The sequence below is a fragment of the Giraffa tippelskirchi genome, chromosome 2 (assembly GCF_054371585.1).
Source record: "Giraffa tippelskirchi isolate mGirTip1 chromosome 2, T2T-mGirTip1v1.2.pri, whole genome shotgun sequence".
NCBI lineage: Eukaryota > Metazoa > Chordata > Mammalia > Artiodactyla > Giraffidae > Giraffa > Giraffa tippelskirchi.
This window is the reverse complement of record NC_137276.1, coordinates 1233550-1256841: the sequence shown is the minus strand read 5'-3', so window position 1 is coordinate 1256841 and position 23292 is coordinate 1233550. Positions and strand designations below refer to the sequence as shown.

Sequence of the window (23292 nt, the reverse complement as noted above, 5' to 3'; positions counted from 1 at the left end):
GCTTACGTTGGGCACGAAGCCGGGCTCCACCTTCTTCTCGCTCAGCTCGGCCCACAGCACGCCGGCCAGAGCAGGGGCCGCCCGCACGTCCTGCAGGCTGGACACGCGGTGCTTGGGGTTCACGGTGAGCAGCTGGAAAAAGGCCCTGGTCAGTGGCCCCAACGCAGGTCTCATATTCCCAGACCCACCAGCAGGCGGCGGCTGCAGCCCAGCTCACTGCTCTCGGTAACTGGCTCAGCACCCCAACAGGACAGGACTAATGCTCATGGGCCCAGGGCGGCACTGCAGGACCGGGCAGCATCACAGCCGCCCCCTCCAGGGGGAGCACCAGAGACCCCGCCCAGGCTTCCCCAGCGAGGCGTGTGGATCCTTCCCACCCCAACCTGGGCCTCTGGGGGCCACGGTCCCCCTTGGGAGCCACCTGGGCCAGTGTGGACACAGCAGCATGGGGTGAAGTTTAGTTGTTAAGAGCCCCTCTCGGGGTCTGGGGAGGCCTCCAGGTGCTTGGGTATACTGCCAGGGCCAGAGGTCTCTGGGCACCGGCCAGGACCTGCCCCCTGGGCCACGTGTGTCCAGCACGCCCCTCCTCCCTTGTCCTGAGGCCTCAGGGCACAGTGTGTTTGAGGCGCACCGCGCCAAGTGGGGAGCTGGCTGGCTGGCCGAGAGGTGACCCCAGCCCAGCCCTGGACCCTGGGAGAGGAGCCAGCGGCAGCACCACCACCTCAGGTCTCTACAGCCTGAGTCCCTGAGGCTGCTGCAGACATCTGCTCGGGGCCTGGGACAGGCAGGGGGGTTTGGGGTCTTGCTGCTTGCTTCTGGTGAGGGCCTGGCCAGGCCATTGGCAGCGGACAGTAGCTGCCCACCTCCGACAGGACGAGCCGGGCCTGAGCGGTACCAGGCCCCGGCCCCCTCCCTGACACATGTTGGGGTGACCTGCCCCGAGCTGGGGTGTCAGTGACGGACGCAACTGCGAGGCTTCCATTAGGTCATGAGGACTGACAGCCGGCCAGCGCTCACACAGGCTGAGCCGCTATGAGACAAGGAGCCCGGGGCCAGGCCAGGCCGGGAGCCGGAGCAGAGATGGACACGCGGCCCAGGATGCAGGAACCGGACACCATCCTTGGCAGGCACTCCGGGCTGCCCGCCCCGCCCGAGTCCGGCCGGCGCTCCGGGCGGGGCGGGCGCTCACCTTGCGCAGCAAGGCCACCGTCTCCTTGGACCAGGCAGGCACGTACTGGACACTCACGGTGCTGAACAACTGCACCAGCGACTCCACGGCGCTGCTCGAGTGGATGTCGTAGGGCCTCTGGGCAGGGGAGGCGAGGCTGCAGCAGGCGCCTCCCCCGTAACTCGGGGGTCCCCCACCCCACCCCCAACCCCATCCCAGGGCGGCCCCAGGGAAGAGCCCGGGAGGCCAAGCCTGCACCTCGGCCAGGGAAGCGACCAGAGAGGCCGCCCGCGGGCTAGGAGGGAAGCACAGCACCCCTGCCCCCACCCCCAGCAGAGGGCCTGGCCCCTGGGGGACCAGCTGCAGAGGGGGCAGCCGTCTGAGGGTGCCGTGCCTCGGGGGCCCCCACAAGGGGATGGGAAGGGCAGCTGGGGGCCTGATGAGGCTCCGGTCTCCTGGGCTCCAGGACTGGCTGAGCCGCGGCCACTGCGGGGAGGGCATGGGGACCCACCGCCTAGGAAGCTCAAGGGAAGGCCAGGGGCGGGGTGCAGCCCTGCGGGACGGTCCTCTGCCCACCCAGCCCCCTCTAGGGTGCCGCCTCACTAACGGGGAGCATGGACATCCCTGAGCCCTGGGGGTGGGGGCAGCCTCAGCTCTCTGGGCCACCCTGGGGGGTCTGGGGGCTGGCCCATGGGTCACAGGAGCTCCGTACCCATCCTCGCAGCAGCTCGTAGGCCATCACCCCCACCGACCACCAGTCCACCTCGAAGGAGTAGCCAGTCCCACCGTTGACAAAAGACTGGAAGATCTCCGGAGCTTTCCAGGAAGGCAAGAGCAGCTGAGCATCCCCAAACGGCAGTCCCCGTGACTCCGACCCCCGTGACCCCAGCCCCCGAGGACCACAGTCCCAGTGACCACAGGGCCCGTGACCCCAGCCCCTGGTGACCCCAGCCCCTGGTGACCCCGGCCCCCTGTGACCCCAGCCCCCATGACCACAGGCCCAGGGCTGGAGCCTTGGGCCAGGACCAGAGACCAGCCTGTGGCCAGAGCTGGATTGGGAAGCAGCCTCAGTGGTCAACCTGTCCTTTTCTACGGGCTCCTTGGTTCAATTCCAGGTCCGCAGCCTGATGAGGGAGGTGGGTGTGCGTGCTAAGTCACTTCAGTCGTGTCTGACTCTCTGCGACCCCATGGACTATAGCCTGCCAGGCTCCTCTGTCCGTGGGATTCTCCAGGCAAGAGTACTGGGGTGGGTTGCTGTGCCCTCCCCCAGGGGATCTTCCTGACCCAGGGACGGAACCCGCATCTCTTACGTCTCCTGCACTGGCAGGCGAGTTCTTTACCACTAGTGCCGCCGGGCAGGCCCCTGGCAGAGCGATCGCTCGTGATCAGACCCACAGCGCACGTCCGTCACTTAGAGCCCCCTGCACGGCTCAAGCAGCCTGACCCGTCACCTGCTGCTGCAGCTTTAGGGAAGGGACCCGGCCCCCAGCCACAGGTTGGGGTGGGAGGCTGGCCAGCGGGCCGGGCGGAGCGAGCTCACCCATGTACGGCTTGGTCCCGGCCAGCGCGGTCGCCCTCTCGCCGTCCTTTATGATGGTGGCGATGTTGAAGTCGGTCAGGTGTGCGTGGCCTGTGAGGAAAGAAGAAGACAGCGCGACTGTCTTGGGGGGCCGTGTCCTGCGGGGGACTGTGTCCTATGGGTGGAGCACCCCCCCCGAGGCTTTGGCCGCTCACGCCCGCAGCTCACCTCGCTCATCCAAGAGAATGTTGTCGGGCTTCACGTCTCTGTGGAAGGAGCAGGGAGGTGAGGCCAGAAATCACAGCGGGGCAGAGGCTTCCCATGAGCGGAACCCCAGGAGCCCAGCCCCTCCTCTGCCGGGGCCACAGTGGGAGAGCGCCCAGTACTGGTCGGGGAGGGCGCCAGAGGCCAGAGCACAGAAGCAGAGCCACCTCGCCTGGACCCTGGGGAGGGCCCCTCAGAGCCCCAGGTCTGCCCGTGGCCAAGCCTGGCCTCCCGACCTCCTGGCACGCAGTCAGGAAGCGTTTGTGCCCGAACCACGCCCAGATCAGCGTCCCCAGGAACAGCTGCAGAAATCACGTCTGCTACACTTTATACCACGTGGGATTTTGTGTTTCGTCCTGCGGACGCAGCTTTACCTTCCTCGTTTCATCAGCCTTCAGAAGCTAAAAGTAACTTGAACGTGCCAGGGACATGGCAGATGGGCACAAGGGCGCAGGCGGGGCGGGGGCAGGAATCCTGCACCGATCAGAGCAGGTGAAGGCAGCCTCTCACCAATGAAGGCACCGGCCCCCCCGGGCCCAGCCTCATCTGCTCCAACATGACCCGCCCCCGGGGGGCCTCCTATGTGCAGCTGAGGGGCTGGCCGAGAGCCGGCGCTTGGGGGCCCGGGTGCCACACCTGGGGCAGGTGTCGGGCAAGGGCGACCATGAGGTCCTGTGAGCACGGCCGCCCCGCCCTGACAGGTGTGCACGCACCTGTGGATGATGTGCTGGCTGCGCAGGTAGTCGAGGGCCAGCGCCATCTCGCAGATGTACAGCCTCACCGTGTCCTCTGAGAACTGGACGTTCTGCTGAAGGTGATAGCGCAGATCCCCCCCCAGCAGCAGGTCCACCACCATGAACATGTCCTCCTCGTCCTGGAAGGAGTACCTGCGGGCACCGGGGGGACCCGGCACATGCTCGGCTGGAGGACTGGAGTCGCGGCTCCTGCCACATCTGACCAGCGCCCCACGCAAGGGCCCTGGACCCGAGGCTGTCCCTCACTGGACACTCCCAGTGATGGAGATAGTGAGGATGGTGATGGTGATGGTGAGGTGGTGATGGTGATGGTGATGATGGTGGTGATGGTGATGGTGATGATGGTGGTGATGGTGATGGTGGTGATGGTGATGATGGTGATGGTGGTGATGATGGTGGTGATGGTGATGGTGGTGATGTGATGGTAATGGTGGTGATGATGATGGTGACGGTGGTGATGTGATGTTGATGGTGGTGATGTTGATGGTGGTGATGATGGTGGTGATGGTTATGATGGTGATGTTGGTGATGGTGGTGGTGGTGATGGTGGTGATGATGGTGATGGTGATGATGGTGGTGATGATGGTGGTGGTGATGGTGGTGGTGATGGTGATGATGGTGATGTTGGTGATGGTGGTGGTGGTGATGGTGGTGATGATGGTGATGGTGATGATGGTGGTGATGATGGTGGTGGTGATGATGGTGGTGGTGGTGATGATGGTGATGTTGGTGATGGTGGTGGTGGTGATGGTGGTGATGATGGTGATGGTGATGATGGTGGTGATGATGGTGATGGTGATGATGGTGGTGATGGTGATGATGGTGATGTTGGTGATGGTGATGATGGTGATGGTGATGATGGTGGTGATGGTGATGATGGTGATGTTGGTGATGGTGGTGGTGGTGATGGTGGTGGTGATGGTGATGATGGTGGTGATGGTGATGGTGGTGGTCCATGCGAGTGTGTGCATGTGTGTGTGTGTGTGTGCACGTGCATGTGGACACTTGGACGGCTCCTGGCCCCGGGGGCACTGTGAAGGGGAAGGGTGGGGGGAGGGCACCTGGGGCAGGAGAGGGCTCCCCCCGCCCACTCACCAGAGGTTCACCAGGAAGACATGCTCGATCTCCTGCAGGATCTCCAGCTCCCGGAACACGTTGCGGACCTCGTCCCGCTCGATGCACTGCTGCTTGTTCATGTACTTCATGGCGTACATCTTCTCCGTGTCCCGCTTCTGCACAATGCACACCTGGGGGCAGAGGCCGCATCAGCCCCACCGCCGGGACAGGCAGCTCGGCAGGCGCGACAGAAACCACCGGACTTTCTGTCTTCGGAGGGACGCGTCCCTGTGCAGACTGCAGCTGAGCACCCGGCCCGTCACAGAGCCCCTCGCCCTGGGGGCTGGGCTGCAGCCCATGGATCCAGGGACACTGTCCGGTCCAGGCAGAAGGAAACGTGACGCCTGGAGGGGTTGCAGCTCGGGGATGCGGGGGTGGGGACCAGAAGGATGGACTCGCCCCTCCAGCCTCTGAGGGAGCACAGCCCTCCAGGAACCTTGATTTCAGCCCAGATAAACTGGGGCCAGAGCTCTGGCCCTCAGAAATGCAAGAATAAATGTGTGCTGTCTTAAGCCACTCAGCGTGTGGTCACTTGTTATAGCAGCCGCTGGAAGTGAATGTGGCCACCCAGTGCTCCAGGCACCCCGAGGGACCCAGACGGGGACGGGTTACCAGACAGCGCCGTCCACTCTGCCACGAAACACTGCCTTCCAAGGGCCAAGGCTGCTGTGGGCCGTGACGGACAGCCTGTCATCAAGCCTTCCAGGCCCTGCTGGAACCCAGGCCAGGAGAGAAGCCGGGGCAGATGGCCACACCACAAGGCTCCTAAAGGTCCCTCTTCCCCAGGAGGCCCCTCATCTTAGGACAATGAGTCTTTCTGAATCTTCCCTCTCATTTCAGCAAAGTGGCCCCTTGGGAGGGCTGGGGTGCTCTCCCCGCAGGCTGCCCTGGCGTGGGGACGCCCACCTGGCCTTGCCCAGGGACAGCACGGGCCTAACTTCAAGCGCTTTCCTCTCCGGGTCTCGTGTTCCTGGCCCGGCCTGAGATGGTCACCCAGGAACGCAGACTGACAGACAGCAGACGGGGACCCGGCCCTTCTGGTTCCATGACTGTTGCATTGAGTGCAGCCACACCAACTGGAAGCCAGATCACCAGAGGGGCAGGTGGGCTGATGGGGGCTCCTGGCCGAGGTCACGGGAGAGGAGCCCCAGAGCTTCAGCGGACAAAGGCCCATTCCGTGACCGTCAGCCTGGCAGAGCCCCCAGGAGCTCTGAAGGCCAGAGCCACCCCTGGGGCTGGTGTCCATGCTCCTGGGGACTCCCCGGACAGCCGAAAGAGCTGCCCCTCCCCAGCAGCAGGGAAAGGCCCCCGAGGCCTTTCAAGTGCAAAACACCAGCCCGTCCCACCCTCGGCCTGGAGCTGGGAGACCCGGCAAATGGGCGCTGCCTTTGCAGGCCGCCCACCAGGGCGCGAGACTGGGCCTGCGGTGCAGACGTGAGCCAGAAACGCATGTGAGATCCTGACACTGCTTAGAGGCCAGGCCCCGGCTCCCTGTAGGACAGACGCAGGAACACCACATCCTAGAATAACAGCAGACCCTGCTCCGGCCACCAGCCGGCTCCTGATCACACGGGCCAGCCACGCCACCCACTGCTCGGTGTACACCGCGCCCGAGGGCTGCGGGTGCGGCCAGGCGGCCATCACGGAGCGGGGCTCACAGCCCCGGAGCTCGGGGCTCGGCCTGATCGTTCCGGTGCAGTGAGATTCTGGGACCAGAGATCCCCCAACTGCCCACTGGGGGCCTGGGGACTGAAGGGGGCCTCTGAGGACTGAGGTCTGTGGACCCAGAGGGCGCTGCTGGGCTGCTCTTGGCCTCAGCACCACCGGCCCTGCCCGATGACGGGACCTGGGCCCGACGGGGCCGGAAGGGCCCGTGTGCTGAGTGCCAGGCCTGCCCCGAGAGCAGGAGGCGGTGGTGGGTGCATGGGGCTGCCACGCGGGAGGGGCAGGGAGAAGCCCAGAAAGGGCACTGTCTCGGGATGGTGATTTTTTCCCTTAAGTTGCTGCATTTTCCAGATCGCTTTTAACACAGTTGTTTTGAAAGCCAGTTGGAATGTTCGAAATGAAAATAAGGGTAAGCGTGAACAGCAGCTGACTCCCGCCCCTATTTCAGCTCCGGGGCCCTTCTCCAGCTGAGGCTCCATTAGGTTCAGGAAGAGCTACCGTCCGTGGTCCCCGGGCGGTGCAGGCGAGAGTCCCCAGAGCAGCCCACGCTCTCAGCGTGCACAGGAGGAGAAGCCAGTGCCTGTGGTGGGGACCTCAGCGCTCCCGTCAGTGCAGAGACCGAGGACAGAGTCCAGTGCTCGGCCAGGCGTCCTCTCCTCCCATCTGGCAGCCCCGCGCACACCCGAGGCCGCCACGGCAGGGCCTGGATGCTCAGCTCTGGGGAGGGCCTTCTTGCCAGGGCTGTGATGCGCCATCTTCTCCCCAGGAGGGATGCTGGGGGCTGGGCTGAGCACCGTCTGCTCCAGGGGCCTCAGTGCCACGGCTTAGGGCTCCTTGAGCCAGAGGGAAGCCGGGATGGATGGAGCTTGAGTGGACCCAGGCCTCCTGAATCTTTGGGCTCTGTGCTCTGGAATGTTCTCAGCTCATCTTGAATTCTAGCCAAACCCCAAGAGTGCAGAGGTCAGGTCTTGCCTCCCCTGCGGTTTCTGGAGAGCACAAAAGGACCGTGCCAGCCGGGGAGCCTGCAGAGGGCTTCCGGGAGCTGCCTGGGGCGCTGGGGTCTCTGTGGGAAGCCCTCGGGAGGGGAAGGCAGAGCTGTTTCCTGGCTCTTCCCCTCCAGGCAGCCTAGTGGTAGGAGGACTGGTTAGGGTCTACGAGCGTGACTCTCCCTGGGTGCGATGCCGGGAGCCCGCTGCTCACCTGTCGCTCACCCGTCGATGCATACCAGCCCGGAGCGCTCCTGCTACCCTGTCTCTCATGTGACATGGGTTGCCTGTGCCCGCTGTCCCCCCACGCCTTGCTTGAGCTGGGAAGCCTCCAGAGTGGCCCATCCAGCAGCACAGATTCAGGACGGACTGGGATGCGTTTGACCCCGTGACCCGGCGGGCTCTGCTCTCTTGGGCTGACCTGGGAGAAGCCCGAGATCTCGGGGGGGCTGCAACTTTTGTGCCGTCTCTGGGGCCCATGGTGAAGTCACAAAAGGCTGGTGGGTTTTAAGCTCATTGGTTTAGAGTCACATTAGAGGAGGTATCCATTTAAAGATTTTGCCTTTATTGGGCTTCCTTGGTTGAGCCCCGAAGAATTGATGCTTTTGAACTGTGGCATTGGAGAAGACTCTTGAGAGTCCCCTGGACTGCAAGGAGATCCAACCAGTCCGTCCTAAAGGAAATCAGTCCTGGGTGTTCATTGGAAGGACTGATGCTGAAGCTGAAACTCCAATACTTTGGCCACCTGGTGCGAAGAACTGACTCATTGGAAAAGACCATGATGTTGGGAAAGATTGAGGGCAGGAGGAGAAGGAGACGACAGAGGATGAGATGGCTGGATGGCATCACCGACTTGATGGACACGAGTTTGAGCAAGCTCCGGGAGATGGTGATGGACAGGGAGGCCTGGCGTGCTGCAGTCCATGGGGCCTCAAAGAGTCGGACACGACTGAGCGACTGAACTGAACTGGGCTTCCCTGGTGGTCCACTGGTTAAGAATCTGCCTTGCGATGAGACGGACACCGGTTCAGTCCCTGGTCCAGAAGATTCCACGTGCTGCAGGTCAACTAAGCCCGTGGGCTACAGCTACGACGCCCGTGTGCCCTGAAGCCCGTGTGCCCTGAAGCCCGTGCTCCGTAACAAGAAGCCGCATCAGCGAGAGCCCACGCCCCAAAACTAGAGCAGCCCTGCTCTCACAAGCAGGGAAAAGCCCACACAGCAATGAAGACCCAGCACAGTCAAAAGTAAAATAAATACATAAACTTAATAAAGGTTTAGCTTTTATTTACCAAAGATCATCCCAGGTCACATGAGCTCAGAAAACATTTGGATCAGTTTCTATATTTCTGAGAGTTTCAGAAATAATTTAAGTATGTGCTTCTTTTTCTAGTCCTAGGCATAGCTGTGATAATGCATGTCTTCGTTTAAATCTAGTCTTCTCATAGGAGGACACAAAGAGGGTGTTTATAAAAAAGAATGGAGAAGGAAATGGCAACCCACTCCAGTATTCTTGCCTGGAAAAGTCCGTGGACAGAGGAGCCTGGGGGGCTGCAGTCCGTGGGGTTACATGACTGAGCATGCGTGCCTGAGGGCGGAGGGTGATGGGTTGGTAGCAATGAACTGGTAGCACTAAAAAAAAATAAAATAAAATAAAAAAATAAAAAAGAGATCTTAGATTCTTCTCTACCTTCCAAGTAACCTGCCTACAAAACAAAGATTCTGCGTCTTGTCCAAACACCTTCTTGAGCCTCATGCTATCTTTAACGGGTGTTTGATTACTTAGAAAAACTGAGTCTTCTCAATATTGAAAGAACTAAGTTTTCTTTTTCCTCAAATATGTGACTTCCTATATTTGTGTTTAGAATCTTTATCACTTTGGTTCAATGGCTAAATATTGTTTCACAATGACCTGCAATATTATTTCATCATATTTTCAACCCTTTGACATTTTTTACAAACTTTCCAAAGTCAAACATGAAATAGGGTCTCTTTGACCTCTAACTTTGGGATTTTCAAGAGGAACCCTAGAGAATCTCAAAAGATTTGTTATCTCACCTTATAAAAACAGAGATATTTAACTAGGCTTATTTGATAAGTTACATAGAAAATCTTGTCGAATAAAAACCGGTGGTAACTCTTCCCTAAATTATATTTATATGGATATATATTACTTATATGTAAGCTTCCAAAGTTAAATAAAATGCCTAGAAATTTTTCAATGTCCTCACAATGACTGTATGTCAGTCATAATTCCAATTATCATCTCAAATTGTTATATGCAACAGAAAAAAACAAATTTCCATAACTGCATAATTCTTGCAATAAACTCCTCAGATCTTTGACCATGGTTATTTTTCAGTCTTTAGCCATTTACAGATGGTTACTGTTTTACTGATCTTCCTGAAAGCTTTTATAATCAACTGCAGACAAAAATCCTTCATATTTAAAAAGTTCATGGAAAGGACTTTGATAAAGTCCCTAGAATACAGGTTTCTGGTAAGTAAGACTATACCATTGAACTTGGTGAGCCTGTCTAAACTCTAGTGGGAAAACTGATGAGCTCTTTTTTATTTTTCAAATTTGTTTTTGGCTGCGTCGGGTCTTCAGCCACGGCCCGCGGGTCTTTGCCGCAGCGCCCTGGCTTCCCATCACAGGGGCCTCTCCAGCTGCAGACCCCGGGCTCTGGGCGAGCAGGCCTCAGCAGCTGCCGTGAGGGGCTCTTGAGCCACGGGGCGCAGGCTCAGCTGCCCAGCAGCTTGTGGGGTCTCAGGTCCCAGCCCAGGGATGGAACGAGCGTCCCGGGCCCTGGAAGGTGGACTCTTAACCACTGGACCACCAGGGAAGTCCCCGATGGGCTCTTAAAACCGCTAATCCGAGATTAAGGGAAACAAGAATTAATCACACGGGACCATGCGGATGATTCTCATTTTCATGACTTTCTGTTTGAAGCACTGCTGGTCCTTTAATGTTTGCTTTCCAGGCTTGTTATTTTCCTTTCTCGTATGCTATTAGCTTTCAGCAATCTGGAAAATTACACCTTTGTAAACAGAACTGAGACATTTATCTTCTCTCCCAATCTGTTCCCTCTAAAATTCAGAAATTCTTATTAAATATCCTGTTTTCATGAAAATACAGCTATTTATATCAGGTCAGTAGAATATGTTCTCCTATTTAATTTAAAACATTGGTTATGTCACCAGACTTTGGCTGGAATGTCGTATTTTAAAACGATGTAGTGGTTCTAGGCTTTTTCACCATGAGAATTTTTGCTGCAAGCAGAGACAATTGGCCATAATATAGTTTTGCCATAAAAGATAAAATAATAAAAAGAGGGACATTTAAAGGGACTTAATAAAACATGAAAATTAACAGCAAAAATTTTTATGAATTTTAATGTGAAAATAAAAATACAAAAAACAGGGACTTCCCTGGTGGTCCAGCGGTTGGGACTCCATGCTTCCACTGCAGGGGGAACAGGTTTGATCTCCAGTCAGGGAACTAAGATCCTATACGCCTGTGGCATGACCAAAAAAAACTCAGCTCATTTAACGTGTGTAGAATCATGATTACAGTGTATTTGGGTGTCTTAGAGAAAGTGATGATACTTCTTTTGTTAAAGTCAACTGACCATTAAAGATTCAGGATTTAATGTTGGATGTAAATTTACGGTCTTAAAAATTGAGATTTCCCTGGAATTCAAATGATCAGACAAAGGATGCTGCTGTTTCTTATCAATATAGGGAGCATTCACAACTTGTGGCACACGTCTGGGTTATGTGGACGTGACCCACCACACGCTCAGTCCTTGTATTACTTGGCTGGATTCTGTGCCAAGTACTAAAATTCTGTCTATGTCACGTTCTCCACCATCGAACAGCAAAAGGGTTTCAAGAAATACATGCTCATCAAGAATCACATAACCACTTCCTTGTGGGGACTAGGAGGAGCCTGTCTTATTTTTCTGCCAGCTTCTAGCATTGCGCAATACATCAGGGAAAGAGCGCATGAGACACGCTAAGCTGGAGAACCGATAATCAGCGCTCTCCGAGACTGTGGTGAACGACTCGCAACCTCTTTGATATTAGCTGCAGTTTGGAAACTTTGGGTTTTGACGGGTGGGAGGGATTGCTGTGCCCACAAAGGATCTGCTGACTGATGTGTTATCATTTTCCAGTGTAGTTTGCAATCTGGCTTTTACGGCATTGAAACCCAACTGTCAAACCAAACTGTCAACCAATTATTTTATCTTTGATGGCCAAGCAGATGTAGGGAAACTGCTCAGGACAAAGATGTTTACAGAGACAACTGCAGACAACTCAAATCAGGCTTGACCAGAAACTAAGGCTGACCTTATGGAGCAATGCTTGTAAAACCCTGTGACGTTCCAGCCTGGTGCCTGCCTTACAGGGTCTGCAACGTTACAGATGACTACAGTCACTTCTTGGCAGGTCCCAGGAATCTCAGGATACCTTGGGGATATTGAGAAGCGAGGAACTCACCCAGATTTGAGTATTAAAGGCACAGGCTGGTGATGAGATGCTCAGTTAGCTTCTGGCCTCAAGAGGCTTTTAAAAGTCTGATCAGGAATTCCTCACAGAAGTTCCAGCAGACCAGGAACTTAAAAGGACCCTCAAAGGACCTACGTGTTCACCTGCCCTTGTTGCACTGACCTCAATAATCAGGTCATGTTTAATGAGACCAGACTGGTTTTGCAAACAAATTAATCTTTGATTATCTTCAATAAGAAAGGGCGTGTCTGTAGGGAGAGAACCGTTTCCGTGAGAGTACAGCTTGTGGGGTCAAACGGGCGCGTCTCTGTCAGTGAGTCACACTTCCAGTTCGTCTCCCACCCTGCTGATGTGGAATCGTGAAAATGAAAGCTTCCCTATTAGCCGAAGCGGAACAGCTCCATATAAACCTCAGAGAACTCAGGTCACGTGTGGACATCCGTGATGGTGGGGCTGCAGCGCCCTCAGAGTTCACCCGATGCCGTCACCAGACACGTTCCAACTGCGGCCCAGGAAACACGTTGGAACCGCCGGGGCCTGCCCCCAGCCCCCCAGCCAGGGTGGCCCGAGGCCTCCCTCCTGGTTGCTGCCCCTGCTGGCCGCCCTCTGGCCTGGCCCGGTCAACAGTCAGCTGTAACCTGTCATCTTCACTCTTCCTGTTTCCACCTCTCATTAAACACGGATGCCTCAGACCACACCGAAGCCTCACTTTGGGGGGGGGCCCACCCCCCACCCTGGGGCCCAGCCTCCCACCCCCCACCCCGGGGCCCAGCCTCCCACCCCCCACCCCGGGGCCCAGCCTCCCAACATCACCTCCTAAAATGAGACGCGACTGTTTAACTACACTGACCACCTCTCAGGACTGACACGTTGGCTCACTGAGACGCAGAGGTCACAGCGGTGACTCTTCCTGGGGGGTGAACGGAGTTGGGGTACGCCCTGAAATATGCTCTCTGGTCACCATCATCTCCAGCCAACAACGCTCACAGGACGGCAAGGTCGGGATAGCAGCTGCCCTCCCATTCCTTCCTGAAACTGGGGAATCACCCCAGGCGGACACCCTCACTGCGAGGATGGGAAATCAAGGCCGGGAGAACTCGGCGCAGACGGACCTCGTTAGAGCATCTCTCCTCCCCCTTCAGCCTCCCACGGACTCCACTTACTTTTCCACGTGGCCACCTTGTCCAAGCCAACACAAAACGTTCAGGGTTTGCCTGGCCTGTAGGTCATCATTTCCTTATGAGGGCTCCCGTGTCACCCCGAACTTACACTAAACAAATGTGTACGCGTCTCTGTTCCTTTGACTTCAGTTCAGTTGCTCAGTCGTGTCTGACTCTTTGCGACCCCTTGGACTGCAGCACGCCAGGCCTCAACTTCCGGAGTTCACCCAAACTCATGTCCAGTAAGTCGGCGGTGCCACCCAACCATCTCATCCTCTGTCGTCCCCTTCTCCTCCTGCCTTCAATCTTTCCCTGCATCAGGGTCTTTTCAAATGAGTCAGTTCTTCGCACCAGGTGGCCAAAGTATTGGAGTTTCAGCTTCAACATCAGTCCTTCCAATGAACACCCAGGACTGATCTCCTCTAGGATGGACTGGTTGGATCTCCTTGCAGTCCAAGGGACTCTCAAGAGTCTTCTCCAACACCACAGTTCAAAAGCATCAATTCTTTGGCGCTCAGCTTTCTTTATGGTCCAACTCTCACATCCTTACATGACCACTGGAAAAACCATAGCTTTGACTAGACGGACCTTTATTGGCAAAGTAATGTCCTTTGACTTAAGTCACTTTAACTCCCAGGTCCGGCTGAAAACGCTGCGGGAGGAGGGGTGAGAGCCTGGCCCGCTCTGGCCTCCAGCCCTGTGCTCCCCTCCCCTGCGGACTCGGCCTCCAGACCGCGGGAGGGTACCCTCTGCTGTCCGAGGCCCCCAGGCGTGTGCTTTGTCACAGCCGCCCCGGGACACGTCTTCCAGGCCGGCCCGGCCGTGGGAACACCCTGCTTCCTCGCAGTGCTCCGCACCAGGCCTGAGGGCCTGGACGGTGCCCACCTCTCACTGCCCTCCCCCGGTCACCTGCTCCCTCCCCCCTTCCAAGCGGACAGAGTCCAGCCCACACCCTGACCTCCTGCACATCGGCCAGCCTGGGTCAGGGGGCAGGCGGCACGGCCCCCGCCGGCCCAAGACCAGCCCTTGGAGGCCCGTGGCCGTCGGGCACACGCGTGGCTGTCTGAGCCTGATGCCGGGGGTTCCCTGCAGAGTCAGGCGCACCCCAACGCAGTCTGGAGGGGCGGCTGACAAGGGCTTTAGGTGGTCAGTGACCTAGCTGGAAGAGGCTGAATGGGCCCGCCCCTCCAAAGAGGCCCCGATGGGGGAGAGGCCCCACTGGTGAAAGGTCAGAGCCTGGGGTCCGGTGCCTCCCTGAGCAGAGGCAGCCTGGCCCCACGTCACACGGCAGCACCCACAGAAGGGCCGGAAGCCTCTGCCTTCGTGAGCAGCCCCCAAGGCTGCGAGCATGGATCCTATGAACCCACTTCCTGATGGGACCGGTCTTGCTTCTGAGCCGCTTCCTCCCATAATCAACTTAAGGCAGACAAAGAGGAAATGGAACTACATCTAAGGCATGAAAAGGAATAAAATCTGGGGATCCTAGGGCACCCGGGCAGCCCCGGGCTTTCCCTGCAAAACCCCAATGACCGATGACCCAGAAGAGTCGGTGACTGACCGCAGGGCCTTTGCCATTTTAATTGAATGCCGTTCACGTTTTGCAGATTTTCTTTTGTTCCTGGAGCTGACAAGTTGGTCACAGCATTCATAGGGAAAGACAGTCAAGCAAAAATAGCCAAGAAAAAAACTTTAAAAGCAGAAGAAGGCAGGGACGTGAGCCCTCGTCAGGTATCAGAGGACATTATATAAACCTTCCGTGATGTGTGGTCCAACCGTGGAACAGACGGGTGGGCCACGGGACAGAGAGCAAACCAAGAAATAGACCCACCTGCGTAAGGACGTTCAGTATGTGATACAGGTGGCCTCTCAAATTTATGGGGAGAGTAGACTTTTGATTAAAATATGGTGCTGGAGTAGCTGAACAGCTACATAAAAAGAGGTAAAATATGGCCCATTCATGACACTATAAGTCAGAATCAATTCGAGATGTATAACAGGTTTAACATGAATAAGGATACAGACATGACGGAGGAAAAAGCAAACGCTCAACCCAGCTTTTCATGAAGAAATGCAGCGTAAAGCTCCGCGAGGCGCCCGCCCCCCCCCCCCCCGCTTCGCCTGTCGGGCTGGCAGAGGCCCAGCCTTGGCAGCCACCCCAGGTGGGGGCTCTGGGGAGTGCGGGCCCCTTGGAGGGCTGGCACGTCTGGCAGCATCACACGTGCATCCAACTGCAACCCGCGCCACCCGCCTCTAGGAGCCCGTCTGAAGACGGGCCGGCTCCCCTGCGTGAGGCATGGTACCTGCGGCCCTGCCAGCAGCCTCAAAACTGGGGTGCAGCCTAATGCTCATGGGGAACACGTGTGGCCGCGGGTCAACAGGCCCTGCATCCCGACGGGCCCCCACCCACGTCCGAAGCCCGGGACCCTGCGAACATGCCACCCCACGTGGCAAAAGGCACCCTGCTGTGGGGTGACATGAAGGATGCTGAGAGCGGGGGTTGTCCTGAGGGGTCCGGGAGCCCCAGTTTCCTCATCAGGGAGCAGAGGCCTCTGGAAGCTGGAGGAGGCAGACTTGGGTTCTCCCCAGAGCTGCAGAAGGACCAGCCCTGCCCCGTGGCGACCGTAGCCCAGGGCCGACCCAGCTTGGACGTCCGGCACCGTGACTGCCGGGTGAGGCGTTTGAGCTGCTGCAGCCGCAGAAGCTTGTCTGCACGCCCGCCTCGGGGACGGCTGTGTGACCCGAAGGGCAGGGACTGGGGTGGTCTCGCGGATGAGCATGACGGCCAGAAACACCATCAAGTCAAAAGCAAAGTGTGGAAAGAGTGTGAACACCAGGCTGCCGGGAACCTACGAAGCAGATCCCGTGAATACGGCAGAGAGAAGCCAGTGGGGATATAAACCAAGCATTCTCAGAGGGAGGATTTGTGGGAGGAAGGCGGACGCAGGACAGAAGGAGCAGCAGTTGAGGCCAGACTTGCCTGAGCGTAGATTTGAACCTGGAGTCACGCAAGGATCTTACATAACCGCTACTTTTGACAGAGGAGGCTCTCCAAATACTGAGAGCAAAGCAAAACGTGAAGCTAGCTGCACCCCAGGCCTCCGGCCCCCTGGGCTCCCAGGCGGATCTTGGCCCCGGGTTCCTCGGGGACGCGTCGTCGGCTCCGCTCGGGAAACGCTCTCCAGACCCAGCGCCTGCACGCGAGCTCGGCAGTGAAGGGCCTGTCCCAACCCCGGGCACCCTCATCTCACAACCAACTGGAAAAACCAACAAAAAGCCAAACAAAATGGACCAGTGAAGAAAATGATCCAAACTGAGCATAAAAGAAGTTGAAATCCTGAATAGGCCCACGTGTTAGTCGCTCAGTCATGTCCTAACTCTTTGTGACCCCCATGGGCTGTAGCCCGCCAGGCCCCTCTGTCCATGGAATTTCCCAGGCAAGAATACTGGAGTGGGTTGCCATTTCCTCCTCCAGGGGATCTTCCCGACCAGGGATTGAACCCAGGTCTCCTGCATTGCAAGCAGATTCTTTACCACTGAGCCACCAGTAAACGAGATCTAAACAGAAATCAAAGCTCTACCATTAAAATGTCACAGGGCACCATGTGACCCAGCAATCCCGTCACTGGGTGTGTGCCCAGCAGAACTGACAGCAGAGACCCAAACAGAGGTTCACACTCCCAGGTTCACAGCAGCCTGATCACCCAGGGAAAGGCGGAAAGAATCCCAGCGCCCGTCAGAGGACGAGCGGAGAAGGGCGTGCAATCCATCCACGACGTCACAGGACACTGCCCAGCCTCCGAGGGAAGGAGGTTCTGACACGAGCTGCAGCCCAGGTGAACCCTGAGGACCTCAGGCTGCACGCGCTCCGCCAGGGACCCCGTGTGATCCCACCTCAGGAGGTGCGTGGACGAGCCAGACTCTAGAGACAGAGAGTAGAGTGGACGTTACCAGCGCTGAGTCGGCCCTAAAGGAAATCAACCCTGAACATTGACTGGAAGAACTGATGCTGAAGCTGAAGCTCCCAATACTTTGGCCTCCTGATGGGAAGAGATGACTCACTGGAAAAAGACCCTGATGCTGGGGAAGACTGAGGGCAGGAGGAGAAGGGGAGGACAGAGGATGAGATGGCTGGATGGCATCACCAACTCAATGGACATGAGTTTGAGCAAACTCTGGGAGATGGTGAAGGACAGGGAAGCCTGGTGTGCTGCAGCTCATGGGGTCACAAAGAGTTGGACACGACTGAGCGGTTCAGCAAGGGCTAAGGGAGGGGGCTGGGAGGGGGCTGGGAGTTAGTGTTAATGGGGAACAGAGTTTCAGTTGGAAAATGAGGAAGCTCTGGAGAGGAAGCGTTGATGGCTGTACAACAATGGGCACATACCTAATGCCGCCGAATTATCTGCTTAAAAAGATGGCAAATCTTAGGTTATATGTATTTTACTCTAACTTCTTTTTAAAGTTAGTACCAAGCCAACTTATATCCCAACTAATCCAGTCAAGAAACTGCCCAAAGGTCGGGGGCATGGGTCTGTGACAATGCGGACAGCTCCATGGCATTTCTTGGGCTGCAGCCATGGGTCAGCCCGGCCCTGTGCAGGCAGAGAGCTGGGGCGGGCAGAGCGGTGGGAGCAGGTGGCTGAGCAGCCAGGGCTGGGATCCATGAGGGTGGCCCCTGATGAGAAAACCGGGTTTGGGTGCATGCGGTGACCACAAGAGGCCCGGGATGGGGGCTGCAGGGCTCCTGAGGATGCTGTTGATGCCCACCACTGGCTTTCCTTCAGTGATGCTGCCACCCGTGCAGTGGCAGTCGAGGTGTGGTGGGAAGGTGGAGCCTGGGCTGAAGGTCCATGGCATGGCCCGTAGGCACTGACTTCTAAGAGCCAGTGTCCAGATCTGGTGCCTGGACATCTCAGGAGTGAAGAGCCTGCTCAGGGAGCTGGAAGGGGTTGGCAAGGGCCAGAGCCGGGCACGGGCCGCAGGCAAAGCTGCCTCCAGCAGCACCCCCGTCCCGGGTGGCTGCAGACGGCCAGGCTCGCATTCCATTCCAGAACCCGGCACGTTTGAGCCTCAGCCACAGCCGCCCTCTCCCCCAAAGCGTCTCCACCGTGAGGGAGGCGCTGAACCCAGAACGGCTCCTGCTGTGTTAACTCAGCGAGATGTCACAGCAGCGCTCCGGAGGGCTGAGCATTCGCCATCCTCCGAGGCGTTGCCACGGCAACGGTGAGCACAGGCTTCTCGCTCAGATGGCAGCAGGGGGGAGGTTGGGCGAGGTGGCCTCCCCAGGGGGCCTTGAAAACAGGGAGAGAGGCGTGGCCAAGAGGCTGCCCTGCCTGCAACCAGTCTCCCGCCCTCCCACCCGCACCTGCCAGGTCCACCTGAGGATTGGGGTCAGGGGAGTCCTCACGTGGCTGGGACCATCTTAGTCCTTTCCCCGTAAACCGGAGAGATGTGAAGGCATCGCCCGGGTGCCAGCCATTGTGTCCCCTGAGGCCAGCGCTTCCCTTTCGGCCCCAGATAATTTCCCACCAGCCCTTCTGCAGGAGCGAGAGGCCAGGGTGCCCATCTCACCCGGGCAGGGCCCAAGTGGCCAGAGAAGGGTCCCCGGGTCTCCCACCAGAGAAGAGCCCCCATCCCTGCCTGTTTCACAGAGAGAGTCCTGCCTCGGACCCTATGGCCTCCCGATGGGCCTGGGCTGCAGGAGGGCAGAGGGTGGCCAGGCCCACCCACCCAAACACCAGTGGTGCAGACAGCCCAGAGGTCCCTGTGTCAGCCCATCCCAGCCTTCGTGCAGATGCAGAGGAAAAGGGCGCTGTGAGGCATGGGGTACACAGGGCAGTGGGTGAGAGGAGGCCCGGGCAGTGGGGGCAGGAACCACCCAAAGTCAGGACCAGGCCTGGGGGTCAAAGGGGCCGGGGTGCAGGAGAGAGCAAGGGTGCTCCTGGTCAAACACCATGCCCTGCCCGCTGTGCAGAGAGCCTCATCCAGGGCCAGGCCCTCTAGGACTTGTGAAGGGTCGCCCCAGCCCGGCCCGTAGGAGGTGGTCTCCTCCCACAGGGCTATGCCCATGAGAAGCCTTGACATCCGCTTCCTGATTCTGCCCGGCTGGCCAGCTGCCCACTGCTGGGGGCTGTGCAGACCCACCCCTGCCCCCCGGACGGCATCAGCAGGAACATAACACTTCAGTGTGGAGAATATCTAGCCCTAAGCGCCCCTGGTTAAGACAGGACGGAGTCTTATTGCTCCCAGAATGGGTAACCCACAGGTGGCAAAGCCAGGCCCCCCTGCCCACACCTGGGGAGGGTGCGTGAGCCACAACTGGGGCCATCCCCGCCCCCCGCCCGGCACGCCCTGCCCTCAGCAGCTGCAGGGAGGCAGAGGGCAGTGGGGACAGAGGGCCGGACAGCGGGTAGGGACACAGAAGCCACCATCTCCAATAAACCGGAAGGAAAGCTGGAAAAGAGAACCATCCACAGTGACAAAAAGATAATATATAAGAGCTCAACATGAAACAACCGTGAGAGCGACATATAACAAACATGACACAAATGTGAGGGACCCCCAGGCGGGTACAATACCAACTTCCCTCCCACTTAATCTTAAAATGCAAGTCCTGCCGAAATTTCAATGTGTTTATTTTTCAGCTTGACGAAACGTATTTGAAAGTTCAATGAGAAATACGAACACGTGACAGCAGCTGACGCTGTGATGGAGCACGAGCCGGGCTGCAGACGCGCCCAAGGCCCCGGGTTAGATTAAACGGAGCCCCCGAGTCAGGGAGGAGCCCCGGAGGCAGAGGGCGGACGCTGGGCCCCGAGGACAGACGGACGGACGACAGAGCAGCAGAGCTGGCCAATTAGGAATGTCCCATTCCGGATGAAGCGCTTTCCCAAAACAGAATGTTTTCCTTGTTCCCAGTATCAAAGTAGTAACACTGGTTGTAAACAAAGGCCAGTGTGAGACAAAGCCCCAGGTGGACGCCGGCGGACAGGACAGCCCCCTGAGAACTCAGGGAGGCTGCGTGGGGCCTAGAGGCCTGAGGAGGGGGCCAGGCTGGCAGGAGAGGAAGGCGGGGTGAGGGGGTGGCAGTGATGGGGAGCAGGGAGGCAGCGGCTCCTGGGCAGGTTCCATCTGGGAAGGCGGGTATCTGATTCTTGCCTCCACCGCCCACCACCCACCGCCAGGAAGAAGGTGGGGAAGCGACAGACGTTTGATCTAAAAGTAAAAACACACCTTCCATGTCCTCAGTAACCAGAGCCCCAGAGAGAGAGTCCAAGCTTTTGGGAGGAGCAGCCAAAAGGGCCAAGGACGCCCCCACCTGCATGGCAGCCCGTGGCCCCGGCCCGAGGGTCAGCGTGGTCTTGGAAGGTGCACAGAGGGTGCCCCTCAAGCGAGTCTGTCCTGGGGCGGGGGGTGGGGGCTGCAGCCCCGCGCTGGGCTGCAAACACCACTGATCCACGCGGCTAGGGGGCTCCGAGCACCCATCAGCGGGTCCTGCAATAATCCTGCTAGGTGTGGCCTGGAGCTGGAAGTGTGGCCTGGACACAGAACAGACCTTCCCCGCGGTGCTGGGGAGGCCCCGCTGCACAGACACAGACACACACCACAGACACACACATGTACACACACACAGACACACACAGGTACACACACAGAGACACACAGAGACACACACGTACACACAGAGACACATAGAGAGACACACAGGCACACACATGTACACACACATACACACAGAGACACATACGTACACACAAGTACACACAGGTACACACACGCAGGCACACAGAGACACGCATGTACACACACGAACACACAGGCACACACACATACACACAGAGAGACACATGTACGCACAGAGACACACATGTACACACACGTACACACAGAGACACACAGAGAGACACACAGGCACACACATGTACACACACATACACACAGAGACACACACGTACACACAAGTACACACACATGTACACACATGCAGGCACACACAGGTACACACAGAGAGACAACAAGACACACACGTACACACACAGAGACACACCTGTACACACATGAACACACACAGGCACACACACATACACACAGAGACACACATGTACACACAGAGAGACACACATATGTACACACACGTACACACACAGGCACACACATACACATAGGCACACACATGTACATACACGCAGGCACACAGAGACACAGAGAGACACACATGTACATACACACATACACACAGAGACACATGTACACACAGAGAGACACACATGTATACACACAGGCACATACAGAGACACACACATGTACACACACATACAGACACACACGTACACACAGAGACACACACGTACACACAGAGAGACACACATGTACACACACGTACACATGCAGGCACACACAGGTACACACAGAGAGACACAGACACACACACAGACACACATGTACATACATGTACACACACAGGCACACACAGAGAGACACTCACAGACACACATGCACACACACACAGAGGCACACAGACACACAGAGACACACATGTACACACACACAGACACAGACACAGACATACAGAGGCGCACACACACACAGCAGTGGCAGGGGCGCATTTGAAGGCTGGGCCATCACCAACACCCACAGAAAAATAGACCGATTTTTTCCAAGTCTTAATTAGTCCACCTTAAATGATCCGCCTTGGAGTAAACTGCAGCCAGGTTGTTCAACTGGACAGACCTGGGGAGGCCCAGGCTTGTGGAGGTAGCCTACGGCTGTCACACTTGAAAAGAACCCTACTTCCTGGGAGTGCTGAGTACAGGCCCTGCTCTGGGCAGCTGGAGCCTGGGTGCAGGCTGAAGGATGGACTGGGTCCCTCCAGGTCCCCGGACGGCCCCAGAAGAAGGCAGGCCTGGCCTTGGGCAGGCAGACCCTTCCTCCCAGGCCCCTCCCCACGGGAGCCCCGTAAGGCCTGGGTCAGGAAAACAGGGCAGCCTGGAACGGAGCAGCCTGGAGGGCGGCCGCATGTCAGGCTCGCCTGGGCCGCAGGCAGGGAGACAGGTGTCCAGGCGGGGGCCGCACGGACTGGGGGGGGCTCCAGGAGCCCAGAGCATGGAGCCCACGGCTCCCGAGGCGGGCCCAGGGCAGCCGGAGGGGTCAAGGAGGGGAAGCGGTCCGTTCTCCGGGGAAGCGGAGCTGCCGTGGGGCCCGGGGGCCAGCGGGCACCCTGGAAAGCCCAGGGCTCTCCCGCAGGCCCCTGGGGCACCGTCCACATGCTGGGCTGGGCAGAGCAGCTGAGCTTCCTGAGAGCTGTGCCCGCGTCAGCTTAGGGCCCGGGGTGGGGCTGGGGGGTTCTCAGAGCCAAGGACTGAACCCCGGTGGACCCCCCGCTGGAAGGGGGAGGAGGGGCATGTTTGGAAGAAAGAAAGCTGAGGGCCGGGTCCTCACGAGGAAGTATCCAGCGTACTGAGGAGAATTCGCCTTGGGGGGGCAGGGGGCTCCCCAGCGCAGGATGGGGGGCCCTTCCTCCCTCACCCAGAGGACCCCCCAGCCCTGTGGCTGGAGCCACCCAGGTGTTCATGAACTCAGCAGAGACGAAGCCACAGCCGATCCCACAGAAACATGTGTCTGGGGGTTTCGTCTTTACCGAGCCAGACCCGGAAGCTGGGGCAGAGGTGGAGAAGACCCCACACGCCAGCTCCAGCGGGCGGGCGGGCAGGGGCGGCGGTCTGGGGTCTGCAGCCGGCATCCCCACCCCTGAGCCAGGGGTGGTCTGAAGTTCCCCAGGGCAGCCGCAGGCTGGGAAGGGAGGAGGGCAGGGAGCAGGAGGGGCAGGAAGGGGAGGGACTGGGCTGGGGCGTCCACACACAGGCCAGCCCTACGGACATCTCTGCTTTTGGGGGACCAATCTTTGTAGACAAAAAATTAATATGCTCATAGTTTACCACTCATAACAACCATTTCTTTAACATGGTGGTTTCCCAGCGACCTGCTCGAGGGGTCAGCTGGCTAAGCTTGGTCACGCTCGAACTCCCCGGGGTCCCCAGAGGCAGAGGTTTGACCCCCAGGGCCCCATACCACCCGGAGGTCACCCTGAGCTGAGCTGGGGAGAGCCAGCCTGGGATGGCAGAGCCATGAGCGGGCCCAGCCACCTTGGGGGCCAG

The 23292-nt window shown here is 58.0% G+C and overlaps 1 protein-coding gene across 2 annotated transcripts in view; it reads right to left on the bottom strand.

Annotated features, from left to right (window-relative positions):
• STK32C (serine/threonine kinase 32C) overlaps nt 1-23292 on the bottom strand; it is a 73920-nt gene that overhangs the window by 8213 nt on the left and 42415 nt on the right. For both annotated transcript variants that reach the window (XM_081572890.1, XM_081572891.1), the window contains exons 3-9: nt 4802-4953; nt 3665-3838; nt 2916-2953; nt 2709-2798; nt 1881-1984; nt 1190-1306; nt 7-132 (exon numbers count right to left, since the gene is read on the bottom strand). In XM_081572890.1, coding sequence (XP_081429016.1) covers nt 7-132; nt 1190-1306; nt 1881-1984; nt 2709-2798; nt 2916-2953; nt 3665-3838; nt 4802-4953 — 801 coding nt within the window. The remainder of the gene's footprint in view (nt 1-6; nt 133-1189; nt 1307-1880; nt 1985-2708; nt 2799-2915; nt 2954-3664; nt 3839-4801; nt 4954-23292) is intronic.